Source organism: Geospiza fortis, unplaced genomic scaffold (genome assembly GCF_000277835.1).
Source record: "Geospiza fortis unplaced genomic scaffold, GeoFor_1.0 scaffold590, whole genome shotgun sequence".
NCBI lineage: Eukaryota > Metazoa > Chordata > Aves > Passeriformes > Thraupidae > Geospiza > Geospiza fortis.
In genome coordinates this window covers 1,831,489-1,847,160 of record NW_005054402.1, presented here as the reverse complement: position 1 = coordinate 1,847,160, position 15,672 = coordinate 1,831,489, and the positions used below count along the sequence as shown (strand labels likewise).

Sequence of the window (15,672 nt, the reverse complement as noted above, 5' to 3'; positions counted from 1 at the left end):
TAGAAATCTTTTGCCTTGAGCTAGAAGCTGGCAGATGAGTTCAAAACCTGAATGCATTTGATTCTTAGAAGAAACTCTTTATTTACTCTTCAACCAAATGTTTTCTTGTAAATCTGTTTATTTGCCCCATAAGACAAAAAAGGCAGGCTGATTGATGCAAGACTTGATAGAATCCTCTTTGAGCAGTTCAGTCATTTTAACTGGGATTTAAAAATATTCATTTACTGTGAAGAAGCATCATATTTATAAAATCAAGTTAGAATGAGTGGTGCTTCTTTTTTGTTCAATCATTCCCAATTGAATGGACTTAAGTGTGCTTTTAAATTACCAGGTTGCATTTAGAGGGCAAATTGGAATCACATTCTTATCCATGTGACCAAGCAGGAGCTGTGTTGGTAACTGCCTTAAAAGAATGTGAGTGTAAGGCTGGTGTTTCTCAGTGTCATTTGGGCTCAGCTCTGGCTTGTGCCTGCACAAGCAGTTCTTGTGGCCATGGAAGACCCTACAAATCCTCTGCAATCAATTGGATGCATTCAGTCAGAATCTGCTTTGGATGGTTCATGTCTAGTTTGCAGTAGGCTTCTTAAAGGCCTCTTCCAATTCCTACTGAAGTCAGAAGAAGATTTTCCTATCAAAAACAACCCTGTAGCAATTCTTTTGTCTTTTAAAGCAGTCTACATGCGTGATAAAGCTCTGGAGTATCTGTTACAAGAAGTTCTTCATGCCATTTTTAGGGATGCCCTAACAAACACTCAGTGATTTGCCTCAGTTCCCAGACTAAGTCATCATCAGAGTCATGGGAATGCAAGCCCAGGCTTTGACTTAGAGTAATTCTGTGTGTCACAAAGACTTTGTGCTTGCAGATGAATTCGTGTTCACAAGGATATAATGGCCCTCTTAAGTGGGTAAGAGGAAAATTTATTAGAAGGTAAAAGCTCTTTAAGGGAGAAGGATTGGGTCTTGTTCCAACTAAATGGTATATCAGGACTTTACATCAGCTGACCCAGGAGGAAAATTGCATTTATAGTTAGACTGAGTGTGGCACACTACTTTTATACAGTATATTTCTGTAGTGAAATTAATTGCTTCATTTCTTGCTAGTCTGGTGGTTTGTCTGAAGACCTTTTGTGAATCTCATGCTGTTTCTGATGGTGGAGAACTGGAGGAATGCAGTTAATGAATAGAGATGGAGAAATGAGTTACTTGAGCAGAAAATAGTCCCAGTGTTCTTTGGGATATTTTCCATACATTAGAGTCCCTCTGTGGCAAAGCAAGCAGGTGTGAAGTCTGTCATGCCTCTGTCTGATCTATTGTTTTTAAATTCCAGAAGTTATTATTTGTTTGTTAGTTTTGGGCTGGGTCTTGGTTTGTTGCTTGTTTGGGGTTTATTAATGTGTTTTTGGGTCTTACCTATCTTGTTACATTTTCTCCTTCTCCTTGCCATGCTCTTGTTCTAATTCCTGCAGCAGCTCGCCAGTGCTTTGGCCCTGCCAGCACAGTGGTCTGCCCCACACCTGCTGCCTCTGAGCAGCTCTGCTTCAGTAAACTTTCATTTTCTCTCAAATGCAGGGTTAATTTTAATGTTAATCAGTTAGCGATTTACCGTGCTGCCTCACAAACTGTTTTGTTAGGCAGATTGACAGGCTGGTGTGCCAAGAGGTAGAAATGTCAGGAAAGGAACAAAGAAGATGAAGGGATTTTTCACCAAACTGCTGCGTTGTGGAACTGTTTGCATGGAGAGAGAGTAGTGGGCTGTGTCACGTGTGCCTGGTGTCCCTTTCTGTCCTTGCTGCTGGGCCTCCCTTCATGGCGCTCCACTGAGCAATGGAGATCTTCCCCAAATATGCCTCAGGAAAATTAATCAAGACGTTCCCCATTCTTGCACTTGCGGCTATCATCACTTCTTGTAGCCTTAAAGCCATGTTTTTAGCTTGTTTTCAGTAAGAAGGCCAATCTCCTTTGCCACTAGAGAATGATTTGCTCTACAGAAAACGTCCTCAGTATGTGATCACAAGTGCTGCTCAACAGTACAAGGTTGGTGATGTGTAAAGGCAAAGGGCTGAGAAGTCCAAAAATAGAAATATCCTTAGTTGTTACTCTGAGATAACTTTTAAATACTTTTTCATATGATGATTTCTCTTTAAATTTGCATTAAAGCTTTAAATAGAGAGAAGTTTGTTTTGCTTTTATCCATTTTGTGAATTAAGAGGAGACTGTTTCTAGATTGAAGCCTGAAAGAAAAAAATTGTAAAGATTGACCAAATGTTACTTCTTACAAGATGTAGCTTTTCATAGCTCACACTTTCACCAAGACAAAAACTAATTCCTTAGCAGTGCAAGTATGGCGTAAGCACTTGCCTAGCACTCTGTGTAACCAGCAGTGGCTTATCTGTGTGCACAGGATTATTCCTGAGGTTAATTTTGTTTTGCAAAGTGCCTCACTGTTTCAACAATTTGAATCCCAAGATGACACAGACTAAAATTCTCTATTTACAGGATTGTAGTTCCAACAAGTTAAAAGAAGAAAGGCTCTATTGAGAATAAAATCAGTAATTGTCATGCCTCCAAATTCTGCCAGTCATGACATTACTGGGTTTTTTTGGCTTGCTCTGGTTTCAGTCACTCCTACATTGGAATAATTGTTTTTCCCTCTGTTCTTATGAATGCCTCAGCAGGTAATCTGCAGCTACAGCATGTGTAATTATACATTACCAGGGAATCAGTTTTGTGGTTTTGCTGTTTCTGGGGGGAGAACATTTTATTAGCTGCTCCCACAGGAAAGAAAAGTATTACAGCAGCAGCTAACATGGGACATCACTATACCCTACAAGGAAGGATGAGGAGGCACTTGGAGATTTCTCACAAGTGTTTTTTCACCAACTGTGCATGTGTAGTTGCACATTACCAACTGGGAAGTAATATAGATATATTTATGTTTTATGAGAGGAAACTGTTATTTATAGTGGTATGGGAAATAGTAAAACAGTTTAACTCAATATACACTTACTCATCAATGGACTCAGGTGAGATGCAAGTTCATTAGTGCATTATTAGCCTCATGTTTAATGCTCTCCTGCACTTTCAAGTCATAGTGTAATTGCCATTGCACCTTCTTGTATTCCAAGTCTTCACGGCCTAACCTGGGAAGATTCCATATTTGTGGCTTTCCTCTAGAATTTAATTTCATTGGGAGATTTTAATATGCAAGACTGATTTAGTAATCTAACAAAGATTAGAAGAAGACCAGTGATGGAGGGCAAGGGGTTGTTGTGGTGGTATAGAAGTGAGTAGATGACTGAGATGGGTTCACCAGGATGGATCCAGCATCTTCAGGTCACAGGTGTGAAGGCCAGATACCTTTATGTGTGTGACAGCGCCTTATGTTGTAAGGCAAGTCAGTGAGGCAAAAGTCCAGCCTGGCTGAACAGGGAATTCTTCAGGAGCTCTTGTCTCAGTCTTTAATAATACTGATAGAATTTGGGCTACAGCACTGTGGAAAGGGACCTGGGCTCTTGGTGGATGGCAAACTGAATGTGGGTCAGCAGTGCCCTGCAGCCAGGAGAGCCAGCCCTGTCCTGGGGACATCAGGCACAGCCAGCCCTGTCCTGGGGACATCAGGCACAGCCAGGAGGGCCAGCCCTGTCCTGGGGACATCAGGCACAGCCTCCCAGCCAGGCAAGGGAGGGACTGTCCCGCTCTGCTCTGACTTGGAGCAGCCTCACCTCGAGTGCTGGGGCAGTTTTGGGTGTTACTATATAAGAGAGACATTAAACTGTTAGAGAACATCCACAAAGGGCAGTGAAGATGATGAAGGGTCTAGAGAGGAAGCTGTGTGAGGAGGGACTGAGGGCACTTGTTCTGTTCAGCCTGGGAGGAGACTGAGGCTCATTGCAGTTACAGTTTCCTCGTGAGGGGAAGAGGAGGAGCAGGCCTGACCTCTTCTCTGTGATGACCAGCACCAGGACTCAAGGGAATGGCCTGAAGCTGGGTCAGGGGAGGTTTAGGTTGGATTTTAGGAAAAGATTCTTCACAGAGGGTGGTTATTAATTGTTGTGGTGTTGGTGTGAGGGTTTCCAGGATGAGGCGAGAGATTAATCTGACTCTATATTTATTAGAAGGTTGATTTATTATATTATGATATGATGTTATATGATATCAAATTGCTATATTAAAACTATACTAAAGAAAGAGAAAGAAGACATCAGCAGGCTAGCAAAGAATCAATAATAAAACCCCGTGACTGACTAGAGTCTTGACACAGCTGGACTGGGATTGGTCATTAAGTAAAAACAATTCACATGGAACCAATCAAAGATGCACCTGTTGCTAAGCAACCTCCAGACCACATGCCAAGCAATCAGATAATTATTGTTTACATTTCTTTTCTGAGGCTTCTCAGCTTCTCAGGAGAAAATCCTGGGAAAGGGATTTTTCATAAAATATAACAGCAACAACAGAGGGTGGCTGGGCACTGGAACAGGCTCCCCAGGGAAGTGGTCACCACACCAAGTCTGCCAGAGTTGAGGAAGTGTTTGGACAATGCTCTCACACATGTGGTGTGACTCTTGTGGTGTCCTGTGCAGGGCCAGGAATTGAACTTTGATGATCCTTGTGGGTCCCTCCCAACCCAGCATGTTGTATTCTATGATCAGGTCTTTGGGCACAGTGCAAGATTAACAAGGCTGATCAGGCTGAGTGTAGCTGTGGTAAGGGAGAGAAAGGTAAGCCATAAAAGATGGCCAGCACAGTACATTGTTCCATGAATACTAAACCAGTGGTGCTCCTGTTTTTCAGTCTCCTTTTGTGCTTTTTAAGACAAAAAGTGATTCCTTTTGCTTCCTGTTGATAACTTAAACTTGGCAACGTAGTGATTGATGTGTGGGTTATTGACTGTGCCTGGCAATGAGATGGACACAGTTGGAAGAGAACTGAATGGGGCCATAAGTGACCCTTGACACGTGTTACTTCCAAGTGACACAGGTGGAGAGTAGTTCCTGCTGCTCAAACCAGCAGCACACCATGCATAGTTTAACAGTACACTGTAACAGTTTCACAGCTCATGAAGATACATGCAAAATTATTCCCTGCAGAACAAAACAATTTAAAAAGTACATAATGAAGCAATTAGCTAAAAGAGGAAGGAAAGTAATGACAATTTAATTTGGGAAGAATCTTTACATGTATTAGGTTTTCAGTGAGAGTGTTTTATGAAGGCACAATTAATGTAAAATGAGGCCTGTGAGGCAATTAATGATGACTTCAAAAGTTAGATTTAAGGGATAATTTACATTTTTAAAATGAAGAGCAGCTCTAGTTATGTTAAAGTCTTTTATTTTTCTTTTAAAAAGCCTTTTAGATTGTGGGGGGGTGTTTTTGTAGGTTACTTAGAGTTTCACTTAAACTATCAGCTTGGTTATGAAAAAAGGCTGTTCTTCCATACAAATAAATAAGTTTACCTGAAAGTATGACAGGATTGTGTGATGATCAGACAGATTTAGTAAAGGTTATCTGAATTCAGTGGAGATATTACCTAAATAAATATTAACATATTTCATCCAGTGGGTATAGTTTCTTGCTCTGCAGAGGCAGATACCCAACAAACGTGCATGACAATCCAAAAACTTCCAGGGTGTGATCGAAAACCCACTGATAGCAACTAGAAATATGAACATTGATTTCAGTGATCTTTGTGTCTGACAGCTCTCACTGTCCTTTCTGCAGTCACCTGTCAAGATACCAAAATAAAAATGCAGATTCAAAATGATTATGGTATTGAATGAAAATAGCTTATTCCTACTTGTCTGTAAAACATCAGGCTCATTACTGATTATCAGTAAACAATTAATGGTAATGACAAAGGATGACAAGATTTGCAAGTAGTTTTTACAATAAATTGTTCCCAAAAATATATTTTGAAGATACTGCTAACTAATTAGTTTCTATCCACAGTAGTAATTAATTTACACTGACTGTTTTTTTAACTTCGGGGCATCTTTAATGAGTACTTCTAATTTTGTAATTTGCAACCTTCACAGAAGCTAGAAATTACTTCAGCTTTTTGAGAAATCACTTAATTATTAAGAGGTTTTTGTTTGCAGTCCAAATGAGGTGATGATATCAAACAAGGTCACATCAGCTCTTGGAGAAACTGCATGCTCTGTGTAAATTTAATGAATGCAGTGCATGCTAATAAACTGCTCAATGACTTGTAGGTTTTCGGTTTTTTCATTAGATTAAGGTTCTAGAACATAAAAAGAACACTCAGTGATTAAAGAGATAAAAAGAAACTTCTAATGAAGAAGGGTTATATCATTTTATAATGAAGTATAAATTAAATATTTGAGAAAGGGATCAACTTCAGAGTTGCGATTGTTTTGGTTAAATATGCAAATTCAAATACATTTAAATGAAATTGGAGAGGATTTACTAAATAATGTAGTGAAAGATGTTTTCAAGATGTGAATGGAATTTGCTTAAAAAAACTTGTTAGCAGATTGATTTGGGTATTTGTGAGGAAGTGTGAGTGACACATGGCTCTGCAGTGCTGTGGGATGCCTGGTGGGAGTGAGTGAGGGCTGACAGGGGTTTCAGGGCTTTGCAAGTTGCTCTAAGAAGCCACTTGGTGTGTTCCTGCTCCTGTAGCTGCCTCCCTTGTGCCATCCCCCTGCATTGCCCCATGCTCAGGTCCTGTCCCCCTCCAACAGAAGGGGACTCAGCTGAGCTGTTGTGCCGCCGCCTGTGTCCTCTCCGTGGTTTTAAGTTGCTCTCCTGGCTCTCCCAGTTTGGAGCACCTGTTTTCTGTTTACGCTGAGGTGCTGCTTTAACCTTGGTACACATAAATTCTCACAGATTTAGGGCCACAGTTATAACAGTGCGCCAATAAGCATTCAGTAAATTAACAGCATGAAGTGCTTAGAGCTTGGACAGATTGTCCACAAGCCACAACAACTGAAGATGCAAAAGGGAGTTTCCCCCTCACCTCCCCTCTAATAGATTTTCTGTACTCATTTGATGTCCCTGTCATCTCTCCTTTGATTTGCTTGGTTTAGGTCATGGGCTATGCTGATTTTAGTCTTTCAGCTCTCTAAGTGTTCGCCTTGGCACTGCTACTGTCCCTTTGACCTAGAATTTTTTAATGGAATTTTGCTACCTAGTAACGAAGAAACAAGGAAAGATTTCAAGAAGAGAAATCTCTCTAAGCCCTTCTTGGGATTGTACCAAATCTGTGAATCTCCTCAGGAAATTCAGGAATAAAGAGCTCCTTCTCAGGCTGCCCTGGAAGGGAACATTGAAAATGCACTGAAGTGGGCTCAGAGCTCTTTGGAAGGGAAACTCCAGTTGCTGTGTTCTTTTCCTGAAAGACTGTTTTTGCAATGTAAACCAGCAGGACCAAAACCTCAGGAACTTCCTCCAGAGTAAAGCAAACCTTTTGACTATCTAAGACTCCAGCAATCATGGAAAGTACTCCCAAAGATACACTGACCACATTGATCACATTTCAAAACTTTCTAAGGCAAAGTCTGAGACCTGCTGGTACAGTTTTGCAATTGATGCTTTTACAGCATGGCATGTGAATTGCTATTTATTGTGTCACAGTGATGAAATCATATGTTATTTTTTACAACCGCATATGTATATGTCAAGATTTGGCAGGAAACTGAGATTTTTGCTGGTAATTTCCACTGCTTACCTATCATAGGTAAATTATCTTCATGGCCAACAGGAAAAGTTGCTGAATTTCCTTTTAACTATGGTTTAGGAAATTAATCAAGTGTTTTCCTTGCAATTTGTACAAGTAGGTTAGTCATTAAGTATTACTGATTGCAGCCACAGTATGCTCAGAAATATAACATTTTACTTCAAACCATTCTATGTGGTTTGAAAAAGGCTTTGAAGCTCTTATCTTTAGACTTCTTGCTAAAGCCATGGGTGATAATTTGAAAAAGCTCTACTGATTTTTAACTTTTGTATGTGTTTATAGCCATCAAATAAAATAGCAGTCCAGGAGAACTGGAAGGGTGCTATTCAGTGTAGATAAAACATGAATAAAGATTGCTAATGACAGCAAAAAAACAGCTGCAAAATCCAGAGGGGAAGTATGTGAAGCTGCGAGGAACTAACTCCTCAGTTGCTATTCCTTCTTGTCTACAGGAATTTTATTAGATGAAGGATAGGCCACTCTAAAAGGCTTCTCAGCTTCCCTCTGAGTAGAGTATTTGAGAAAATGTATTTCTTAGTATTAAAATATTAATTTAAAAAAAACAGAAAAACTGTATCTGACTGAAAGGTATTTGGTCAGAGCAATTAGTTAGTCTTTTCTGTGCACTTCTGATCTGATATTTATGCCATCTCAAGGTTTTTCTCTTGGAAAACCATCCAGCTATCCACAATATCTCCAACACAATGGTTAGAGCACCAGGAATTAATGTAAATGAGTGAAAGAGATGGGGGAGGTAGGAGTGGTAGATTCAAGTGGACATTTGGTCTAGAAGGAAAGAAACTGCAAGAAATTCCATTACTTAAAATATAATCAGGGAAGAATTTAAAAGAAAACCTGATGGGTTTTGTAGCAATTAATTATGTTTATTGTTTAGTATTCATACATGCAGTTCAGTTGTAGTGTTTAGTGTATGAATAGCAAAGCCCTTCATTCCTTGGCTGGAGATCTTGCATATTTTAGGCAGCTGGGGATCCTCACTTCCATGAGATTCCACGAGAGCATAATTTCATTTGAAAATCCTACTTTAATGCCTGCTACCTACATTTCTATTGGTTTTTTTTAACAACTTGCCGCTCCCTAAATGCAATGGAACATTTGGATAGAAAAGAGATTTCTTGCTGAACTGTAATACCACTGGCAAAGAACAGTGGGAGGGAGAAAGGACATTGGCTTGTCCCAGATGTGACCAGATGAGCATGTCAGGATTGTACTTTCTGCCTTTTTAAAACATTGCCTCAGCTTCCACTCAGCAAGGTTTCATAGCCTGTATCTAAGGTCATGCTCCTTCGTTGAGTGCTGTAGCTAATTTTTGTGCATTTTAGGAAATTTTGTTTGGAAATTATATGATTTTGAAATTGTTTAATGAAACTTAGCAGTTCTGTTTTGATAGGTAATAATTGATTGGGAGAAAGGAGTGGCCACTGGAATTGATTAGTTGGTGTTTATTCAGGTAGTGGGTAATTTTTATTTGCAAACTCTGTTAAGGACTTGATCATCTCAGGTTGTTTTTTGAAAACATCTCATTTCATTATTAAGTCAAATCATAGCTTCCTGATAACTGAATCAATGCTGAAATTATACATGACGCTGCTCTTCCAAATTTCAGTTCCTAGAAATTTGCTTGGAAATTCAGCTTATTATAAACTGTGAACTTTTTGGCTCAACATGTTGTCAAGACAGCACTGAGACCTAGCTCTGAAAATCCCACAAAAGATTTGGTGTTCCCTTGCTCGCCTTGGCTCAAGGCCATCCCTGGTTGGAATGAGCAGAGGCTGGGCCGAGTACACAGTGCATGTGTGTTGTGAATTGCCCTGTCCTGGGCTAAGTTATGACCATCTCTACATCTTCCTTGTCTTTTATGATACTAATTTAGGCAGCGTACAGTGAGTAACTCTGAAACAATTTATAGCTGGATGTCCATACTGAGAAATTACTTGGACTGAAAGCAGGTGTTGTGTGAGCACAGCCTAGTGGTACTTCACATTTAATCTCTATTAGGAGGTGTAGCTGGACCATTTATAATTAAATGTTTGACATACTATTATTTTTGTTAGATCGTTAAACTGGATTGCCCACTTAATATGATATTTAGAAAGACAAGACACCAGTTTTGTTTCCAGATTATTTATTTTTGTGCCAGATCAGTTGCATATTTATTTTTAAATACTTGTGATCATCTCAGTTTTGCCCTGATATTTATAATGGTTATGTTTATTTACTCTAATGGTCTTCCAGGTTGGTGACACAGAGATGTGCTGAAGTCTTTTCGTCTCCCTTTTTGACTGTACAGCAGTTTCATGGGTTAGCTCCCTTTCCACAGAGCTCTGAAAACCAGGGCTCTATCTCTTCTCCCACCATATGCTGAATGCAATTAGGCACCAGTTCAGAAAAAAGCTTTGTAAACATTCTGAATTCATGCCACATTTTCTGGTCTCAGGAGCTGCCAAATGCCTAAATGCTGTATTCAAGCCAGATGTCTAAATATATAAAATGAATGACTGAACAAAGTGCTTCCTTAGTAGAGCATATGCCTATAGGGTGGACAGATCTGAGGGGCCTGAGATCAGCTCCAGAACAGGATGTTTTTCCAGCCCACATCCCTGGCCACCATGAAGGAGACCAGAATATGATCCTCTGGATGAGGGTACAAGAAAGAAGTACCCAGGCTCTCATTTTTTGCTCTCTTAGTATGAGGTACCAAGCCTCAGGAGTTTCTGCTGGCAGTTATCATAAGGCAAACTCTGTCACTTCTCAGTGAGTACACCTACCTCTGGGACACCCAGGTACTTGTTCAGCAGAATCAAACAGTTTGGGTACATCTGGTCTTTCACCTGAGCAGCATCCACTCAACCATGATGAATGGGCTGCCTTGATCTTGTTAGGAAGCTTACATGATACAAAATACACAGAAAAAGAGCTGCTATGTAAAATAACCCATGTACTTCACTGAATCTTAAGTTTGCCAAAGTGGTTTTCTCTTTTGTTGAAAGCAGAAAGAGTAAATCAGAAATGAAAGCAGTAATTATGATTAATATTGTGTGCTTTAGCTCAGTTGTGGTAGTGGGCAAAACTGAAATCTAACTGAGAAGCTAGAGTAACCTACATAAAGAAGCTATAATAAGAGTAGTTTCTGATTAAATTGTTCACACAACATTTTCATTGGGCAGTCTCGTTCTTCATCTCTCCTTCTCAAAAGGAACAGACCTGGTCTTTTCTCAGCCATGTTGAAAGCATAAGGTGCATTTATATTCCTCATCTTCATGGAACCTGAAACTTCAGCGGCCTTAAAAAGCTGGTTGGTTTAGTTTCCCTATAATGACAATCTGCCTAGTTTGAGATTCTGAGTAGTGCATGTATGGTCTGGTACAGACTGTGCAGAACCTCAGAGAAAAGTCTTGCAAGCCTTAAAACTTGAACCAGGTGTTAACTATTTTGAATTCCCTATAAATAATTTTATTAATAATCCCAAAAAAACCTCAATTGATCCAGGCAGAGTGCGATGAGAGGCTACTGGTAATGTAGAAACTCTGAAGTAAGGTGAAGTAGCAATAATAATTTATGGTAGGGCAAAGTAATAACCCTCCCCTCACAACCTCTTTATAGTCCAAGAAATCTTGAGTGATTATTCTCCTTACTAACAATGAAATAAAACAATTGCAGTGTGTTTGCTGGAGGCCAGCAGTGCTGTAAGGAGCTGGCACTAGCAGAATGTCCTTTTCTTCTTCCCTGCTAGGTGTGGCAGTGTGGAGGAAGCGTTGAGGTTCTGCCTTGCTCCAGGATTGCCCACATCGAACGAGCACATAAACCGTACACAGAGGATCTGACTGCTCATGTCCGCAGAAATGCGCTGAGGGTGGCTGAGGTCTGGATGGATGAGTTTAAGAGCCATGTCTATATGGCCTGGAACATACCCCAGGAGGTGAGTCACAGAGATCAGTGCTTCCAAGCTTTGGCTTTAGATCCTTTTCCTTTTCGTTACTTGTCACATTCATGTTTTCTGGAAAAATCCCTTTGCCCAGGATTCTTCTCCTGGGAAGCTGAGAAGCCTCAGAGAAAAAGGAAAACGGTAATTATCTGATTTGCTTCTCCTGTGTTTTGCTCCTTTGGAATGTGTTTGGAGATTTTTTATCCAACTGGTGATTGTTTCATTGGTTTCATGTGAATTGTTTTCACTCTTTGGCCAATCAGGGCCAAGCTGTGTCAGGACTCTGGAAAGAGTCACAAGTTTTCATTATTATCTTTTTATCCTTCTGTAAGTATCCTTTCTCTATTCTTTAGTATAGTTTAGTTTAGTATTCTTTAATATAATATAGTATCATAAAATAATAAATTAGCCTTCTGAGAACATGGAGTCAGATTTATCATTCCTTCCTTCATCTGGACACCCCACAAATACAATAGTTGCTACCCTGAATTTTGATTTTTTTCTGGTAGGATTTTATTTGTATGTATGTACGTATGTCTCACATACAGGCATAAGGTATATGCCCATACATACACAAATGCATATAAACATATATATGTAGTTGTGTCTTATTCTAGAATATTTTTTTTGTCTTTAGGTCCCATAAAAATTAATTTCTTGTTGAGTTTATTCTCTTCACTGATGACTCTTCATGGGTATTTTAAACTAGTAGCTGCAGAAATACAGGGGGGAAGAAAACATTGAATCTACATTTCACATCTTAATTTGAATTTTAGTCTCCTGTTTACCATCACAGAGAGCTATAATTCCATCAGATTTGTGAGGAGAGAACTGCCAGGGGCTGTTGACATCTATTGATGCAAGTGTGGGGTGTCTTGATAAGTATTTCACATCAGAGTGAGGGTAGCTTGGTGGGTGGCATGACATGTTGCAGATTCTTGCTGCAACTCCTCACTGGACTGTTTGTCCTGATTTCTTTTCCGTGGATGAGTACTGCTTGGTCCATTATATTGAAGAGATAATGTCAAATGGCCAACGTCAGGGTTCAGTTTGATTTTAGCTGTTCCTCATTTCTGTAGTCAATGGTATTTAATCTGTGAACAGCAATGAGCTAAAGGGCTCAGAACTAGAGGACTCTACTTAGAATCTGGGTGATTGTTTCCACCTAGAAGCTGGGAAGCATGGTTCTGTTGAATTTGGAGTTTAACTCAGTACAGCTGTCATCATTACAGCAAAAGCAAAGTCTAGACTCAAATTAAAGGGAAGATTAGTTTTTCTTTAATAAAATATCTTTAATTTGACAACAGTTCAGAGAAACTGATTTTGCTGCAATTTCTGTGTCAAGAAATAAAATGCTGTACTTCTCCTTTAGTTTAATTAGAAGAAAATGTTAGAAACAAAAAACAGCTAAATACATGAAAGCTGATGTTGGTTCAGCTGCTCTCAGTAGCTTCTTGCATCTCTCGTGATTAAAACTAGATGATTTTGGCAAAGTGAGGAAGTCATTGTCCTGTTTTAGGTTACAGCATTAGCCACATTATTTGCTATGACCATGGAAAAAAAATCCTCTATAACCTGATATAGGGAAGGACTTTTCTGAAAGTTCCATGTTCATGGAATCCAAACTGCCCTCCACATGTCCCTGTTTTGAGTAGTTGCACAGAAGTCCATACAAGAATAAAGACATTTCTGCACAGGATATGATTACTTATTTTAGGTCAAAGCAATTCCAAATGAATTTTATTTGTAAATAGCCCGGTAGATTTAAATTTCAGTTTCTATTTCATATTGTTAATTATTTTCATGAAGACTGGTTCATCTTCATTGATTAATCCAAGTTTTAGTTTTTTGACTTGCAAACAGAACATTAACACAAAACTTAGAAATTCCTTTTGCTAACAAGGATGTACAGCACTATACACTGATTTGCATCATATTCATCCAGAGGTGATGGTGGTGTTGCTTAATATTTTGCAAATTTGAGATCTGAATGCAATTAGAAATCAAATTCATAAAGGATGCAAAGATAAGTTTCAGCTGGACAATTACAGGAGTAATTCTCCATCTGGAAGCTAATGAATACTGGTAATGGACTGTGTAGGTAATAGAAATGTATTTAGTTACAATAGTCAGAACTTTCCATGAAATACGTTATTCCAAAGTGTTAAACACGGGACCTGATTTTTTCCATGGAAGAATTCCTAGATCTCTGAGAAGTCAGATGTTTCCAAAGGTTTTAGTCTTTGGGCAATAATAATAATAATAATAATAATAATAATAATAATAATAATAATAATAATAATAATAATAATCAAAAAGAGTGAGGTGCATTTTGCAGTGTGCTGTGACTGCCCTCTTGGGATTTCTGTGGGCTTCTCTCTGAAGTACTGAGGGCTTCAAATGGAGACCTCCACTGCCATGGTGACTTCTGCATCATTGACACTTGGATAAATAGATTCAGAAAAGCACTTGAAACCCAGAGGAAAGATTCTTTAAGTCCCAGAATCAGGAACTGTGCTTTGCATGTGTTCTGCCTGTGCTTCTGGTTTTGTTTCTTAGGGGTTTTTTCCCCATCATATTCTCAGCTTTGGGGAACACACTCTCTTATTGGTGGTGATAAAGCCAGTGTGCTACATGTGAGCTATTTTTCTTCTCCAGCTGCATGAAAGGATGTGATTACTGAGGCCCTTAATGCTATTTCTTATACTGTGAGCTGTGAGGAAACAGGCACTGGTGCCTTCAGGGTTGCATGAGAAAGGATTTGGGAGGCAGTGGACCAATTTAGCACTTGATCCCAAGAAGCCTTATAATGCCTGAAGTGGAATGCTTGTGTGCTGGCACCCTCCTTTTCCTTCACACAAGTGTCAGACACACTGGCAAGTGCAGCCAGAGTGGTGCATGAGTGGGATTTGTTCACAAGATCCATTGATTGTCTTTCAGCACACTACAGCCTCTTTATTTACTCATTTGCTGCAAAATTCAGCAGAAATTTGCCACTTAAGGAGTAGTTCCATATAAAGTTTTACGGATTATATAGGGCTTGAGAAGGGGAGTCACCATTTTTAAAATTGTTATGTCTAATCTGTGAATGCCAGATCACTGTTTCCTACTTTTTAGCATTCCTTGCCAATGTGGAAGTCAATTTCACTTTAGTTAGAAAATGCTTCCATAATAAAATATACTTGTTCCAGATTAGCATTAATTCAGTGCTTTGGGATGCAGTGGTTGTTTCAGCAGCTCAGAAATATAGATACTTACACAGATTCCTTTTTTCTTGTGTAACTAAGAAAATTCAGTGCTTTCAGTGGTTTTTTTTACATCTTGTCAAAATCTTTGGGGTTTTCATGGCCCAGTAAAGGTTGTTGTTAAAGGAGATAGATTATAAGATTTCCCTATGAAAATGTATTTATCCTGGGTTTTGCTCTGAGGCAGAATTCATTGAGCACAGCGTGGAGCAAAATGTCTCATTTTACTTCCTGTCAGGAGCAGCCACAGATTTGCACTTAGATCTGTCTCTAAAAATTTCTGCTGTGTGATTTTGATGTGATAAATTATTGATTTTTATATACAGGGCTTTTATGAAAGTCATGCTTTGTGATCTGCTCTTATGAAAAGTAGAAACTAGGTTAGCCAGAAATGTAAAAGAGAATAAAAATTATGGGAGAGAATATTCAGCAATTGCTTTTAACAAAAATAACAACTTCTCTTTTTACATTACAAAAGAACTTTAATAAGTGCTATTTCGGAGAGGTGAGCAGAGCTCCCATTTTGCAGTCAAGCAGTAATCCAGACTTCAGAAATGGCCAGAAAGTGTCATACACTATTGATTAGGCCACAGTGGGACACCAGCAATGCCCGTGTTTCTAGGGCAACTTGCTACTTCCTGCCAATTCCTTCTGGATTTGGAAAGTGCCAGGAAATTAGAGAATAGCAGTTATATTCATTGGAAACTGGATATAAACCCCACTGGAGTCAACAGGAGTAGTCCCATTCACCAAAGCAGACTGTGGAAGAGACCCTGCCATGG

General features: G+C 39.3%; 1 protein-coding gene across 1 annotated transcript in view; it reads left to right on the top strand.

Annotated features, from left to right (window-relative positions):
- Positions 1 to 15,672, top strand: part of GALNT18 (polypeptide N-acetylgalactosaminyltransferase 18) — a 223,643-nt gene that overhangs the window by 154,485 nt on the left and 53,486 nt on the right. The window contains exon 11 of the mRNA XM_005426117.1: positions 11,454 to 11,639. Within this exon, the coding sequence (XP_005426174.1) occupies positions 11,454 to 11,639 (186 nt within the window). The remainder of the gene's footprint in view (positions 1 to 11,453; positions 11,640 to 15,672) is intronic.